Genomic DNA, 5078 nt, shown 5'->3' on the forward strand with positions numbered 1-5078 from the left:
TAATATTATTATTAATAACAGTTAACAGTAGTTATATTATTATTAGTTTATATTATTAATATACTAGATATTATTATAGTATTAGTTTTTTTAAATTCGATATTTATTGTTGTCATAGTTACTTTTAACATTAGTTCGTGGTTTGTCTAATTTTAATTTATTTTGATTGTTTAATTTTATAAAAGTTAGCTTTTAATTACCTTTAATGTGAATCTTTTTTCTATAATTGTTCTTATTTTTTTGTATTGTTTTAAAAATTATTTTCGATTACTCACGCTAACGGTTACCCAAGTTTTAAATTATTAAATTTAGTCTTTTACTTTGCATTTATTTTTCAAACCTCTATTTTAAACTTTAGTCACTTTAATTAGTTAATACTGCATATACATAAAAATATTTTTTCTAAAGATTATGGCATTCAAATCTCTCTGCAATACTTGTCATAAAAATATAACTGATAATCAAAGAGCCATCCAATGTGATCTGTGTAACTCATGGGTCCATGCAAAGTGTACTCATATTAATGCGTACTCTTATAATCTTCTTTCAAATGACTCGTCAGATTTTTATTGTCATAGTTGTTTATCTAAGAGTATGGCGTTCAGCTCGATTTCCAACTTTGAGCTTAAATCAACATTATTATGTAAGAATATACCTACTAGTCCATTAAACTCTTTTGAGACTCCAAGTAATCATAAAAAGATCTTTAAAGATCTAAATAAATTTCCCAGTTCTGTTAATTGCAAATACTATGACGTTATTGATCTCAATAAAACTATGCTCCCCAATTCGGAACTATATATTCATCTTAACATCGCTTCTCTACCATTCCACATTGACGAACTCTGTAGTCTTATCAGCTCTCTTAATAATTTTCCCTTAGCAATAGGTATTACAGAATCTAATTTATATATAAACGATACAAATATAACTGATATATACATAAACGGGTTTAATATTGAGCATTGTCCTACTGAGGCTAAAAAAGGAGGAGCACTTTTATACTTACGCTCAAATTTAAACTACGTAGTTCGCAATGATCTTATGATTTACTCATCTAAATATTTAGAGTCTATTTTTGTTGAAATCGAAAAACCTTGTGAATCAAACATAATAATTCGCTGCTTTTATCGTCATCCCTCAATGAATCAACATGAGTTTACTTCTTCCCACTTAACTCCTCTACTTGAAAAGCTAAGTAACGAAAAAAAAAAGATCTTTTTAATGGGTGATTTTAATATGGATCTATTAAGTCACAATGAATCTAACCCTGTTTCTAGATATCTTGATTCTTTAACTTCTTACTCACTAAGCCCTTCTATAATTTTACCATCACGCATAACGGCTACATCTAAAACGCTGATTGACAACATATTCACAAACTTTCATTCAACTGATCAATACTCAGGTAACCTTACGATTTCAATTTCAGACCACATGGCACAATTTATTTGCATTCCTGGCATACCCAAACACCCCAAAAAAGTAAAAACTTACAGACAATGCTTCAAAAAATTTAATAAAAGTTTATTTATTGAAGAAATTTCTAATATCAATTGGGAACTCTCTATTAAAAAAGATGATGATGTTAATAAGTCTATGGTTTTTATTTTAAAAACATTTGATGAAATCTTAGACCGACATGCTCCTTACAAAATACTAACCAACCAACAAATTAAACAAAAATCAAAACCTTGGATAACATATGGAATACTTAAATCTATCTCAGTTAAAAACAAACTTTATAAAAAGTTTATAAAATCAAAAAATATTTATAAGAAAAATGAATTATTTACAAAATTTAAATTTTATAGAAACAAAATTTCCAATTTATTAAAATTTAGCAAAAAAACATACTATATTACGTATATTAATAATAATCTGAATAGTGTTAAAAACACCTGGAAGGGAATAAAAGAAATCATTAATATTAGACCTTCTACACACAATACATCTTTTAAACTTAAATTGAACGAAAATCTTATCACTGATCACACTGCCGTATCTAATATATTTAACAATTTTTTTAGCACTATACATAACAAACTACTTAGCAAAGCCATACCCCCAAAACGCGTATTTAGTGACTTTCTTAACATTCCAAATGCTAAATCGTTTTTTATTAATCCTGTTACTGAAAATGAAATATCTGGTCTTATTACAAACAAGCTCAAAACTGAAAAAAGTCTTGATCCTAATAGCGTACCTACATTCCTCCTTAAACTAGTCCCACACATTATTTCAAAGCCTCTCTGAACTGTTATAAATAACTCATTTAAAAGTGGTATTTTCCCAGATATTTTTAAAGTTGCCAAAGTTATTCCAATATTTAAAAAAGGCTCTTTACTAGATTTCACAAATTATCGACCCATCTCCTTGCTTTCTAATATAGGTAAACTATTTGAGAAGGCAATGCATATTAGGCTTTATGCTTTTCTTGAAAAATTTAAATGTTTTTACACCCATCAGTATGGATTTCGTGCCAATCACTCCACAACTCATGCTCTCATTGAAATGACTGAACTGATTAGAAAAGCAATTGATGACAAATATTTTGCATGCGGTGTATTTGTCGATTTACAGAAAGCGTTCGATACAGTAGATCATTCAATTTTGTTAAAAAAATTAGAATATTATGGGATCAGAGGCGTACCCCTTAAATGGTTTATTTCGTACTTAAACAATAGAACACAATTTGTTGCTATTAATGACTCAAAATCTACCCTTGTAAAATGTTCTAATGGTGTTCCACAGGGTTCAGTATTGGGACCACTGCTTTTCCTTCTTTATATTAATGATCTTCATACGTCCATTAAGTTTGCTACTGTTTACCACTTTGCTGATGACACTAACCTAATGCTAATTAATAAATCCTTAAAAAAAATTAACAAACACATTAACCATGATCTTGCCAATCTAGTTCAGTGGCTTCGCTCCAACAAACTTTTTCTAAACTCTAACAAAACTGAACTTATTATCTTTAAATCAAATAAAACAAAAATCTATAAACATATGAACTTTAGATTAAGTGGCAAAAAAATTGAACCTGTTAACTCAATTAAATATCTTGGTATAAAAATTAATTCAATTCTTTCCTTTTTATCCCACTGTGAAGACTTAGCAATGAAACTAAGTAGATCTAATGGTATGTTGGCCAAAGTTCGCCATTATGTTAATCTTGAAACACTTTTGAACATATACCATGCTATTTTCGGCTCACATCTTATATATGCATGCCAAATTTGGGGGCAGTCCCATCAACAAGCTCTTATTAGGTTATCCCACCTCCAAAACAAGGCTTTAAAAATTATTTTTTTTCAGAATATTAAATTTAATTCTAATGTGCTCTATCTAACTTCTAAAGTATTAAAACTATGTGACTATATTCAATTTTCAAACTGCCAATTTGTCTGGAACCACCAACACAATAACCTACCTTTAACTTTCATCAATTTCATTTCCAAAAGTGCCAACTCTTGTTATCACCTTCGTTCCAATAGTAATTTAAACCTGTCTGTCTCTAAACATTGCTCTCATAAATACGGACATAAATCTATAAAGTATCAAAGCATTAAAACTTGGAACAACCTTCCTTATGAACTAAAAGCTCTCAATTCATTCTCAACCTTTAAAACTAGATTATTCTACTTTTTATTAAAAAAATATAGTTAGTGTTTATAATTTCTATTATCAATTTTTGTTGTCTTTAGTATTCTTTTTTTTTTTTTTTTTTTTTTTTTAATTTTTATTATATATTTTGTTGTCATTACTATTGCTTATTGTTATTTCTATAAATATTTACATTACTATTATTAACTACTTTTAACTATTACTACTAATATTAATATTGTTATCATTATTATTATTATTATTTTTGTTATTATTGTTATTATTATCAAATATATTACTATTATTATTATTGTTATTGTTGTTATTATTATTATTATTACTAAGATTAATTGTATATAAATAAACTATTTTTTAAGGTATTTACTTGAGATTAGTATTTCAATACTATTTGTAAATAGCCGTGAAAATTTATTTTCAGAATATATATGTTTGATTGATTGATTGATTATATATATATATATATATATATATATATATATATATATAAAAGAGGTAGCTAATAAGTGAATTTACAGTTTGCATTTAAGCCAAAAGGTGTGTAAAGGCTAATGACGCTATTAGAGCTACCTTTCTTGATGTAAAAGTAATGCACCAAATGCAACAGTATCATAAGCATTGTGCGAAAACAGATGCTGTCAATATAGTTTAAACTCTCTATACAAAGATAGTTGGTATTTAGATTTAACAATGATTCCTCTTGCTGTGTTAGATGATGATTTGAGAAAAAAGCAAACCTTGCAATAGTAATTCAAACTTTTAAAATGCCGATTTTTACATGATACAATACTAAAACAAATGAGAAAGAAATATAAAAAGAAAGCGAAAATGGGAATCAAAACTTGCGAAAGTCCGTCTTTCCTCGCACTTTTGGTTAATAAGTTTTTATATCTTATATTTATAGAATTGGATTAGAGGAACAAAGGATAAAAGGTTTTTGCATGATCTTGCGTATTGGCTTACTAAATCTGTTTTTAATAACTTTCAGAACCATGCCAAATTATTATTTGTACTATTGATCATTCAGAATGATCTTTTGGAATGATACAACGTTTTATTCACCGATGCAAATCAAGGAAGATAAACAGAATGCATTGCTAACTGTGAAAAAGTTCTAAGTGCTTTCAGAATACCTGACTTTAGAACAAACTTTCTAAAATTAAATTTATTGAAAGCTTATTCTATCTAGATATACGAAAAAAATGTTGTAAAGTTAAACATAAAAACAACTGAAATAAATTACTTTAGGAACTTAATCCAATTACTTAAAACAAGTATTAAATATCGCAATTTTTTTTATTCAATTAACAAAAGTAAAAACATTTTTTGAAAAAAACTACAATACCATGATACTTACTAAAACATTTAAGTAAAAACAAACAGGCCGTAAAATCTAAATGTAAACTTTTGTAACTAAATTTCCCCTCTGGCGTTGTGAAATCAGCGATCTG

At 27.3% G+C, this 5078-nt stretch overlaps 1 protein-coding gene across 1 annotated transcript; it reads left to right on the forward strand.

Moving 5' to 3' along the window:
• The first annotated feature begins 411 nt into the window (after positions 1-411).
• LOC136090041 (uncharacterized) lies at positions 412-2256 on the forward strand. Its single transcript, XM_065816145.1, has one exon. It carries the CDS (start codon positions 412-414, stop codon positions 2254-2256), a length of 1845 nt encoding a protein of 614 aa, XP_065672217.1.
• Positions 2257-5078: the final 2822 nt, after the last annotated feature.

Source organism: Hydra vulgaris, chromosome 13 (genome assembly GCF_038396675.1).
Source record: "Hydra vulgaris chromosome 13, alternate assembly HydraT2T_AEP".
Lineage (NCBI taxonomy): Eukaryota > Metazoa > Cnidaria > Hydrozoa > Anthoathecata > Hydridae > Hydra > Hydra vulgaris.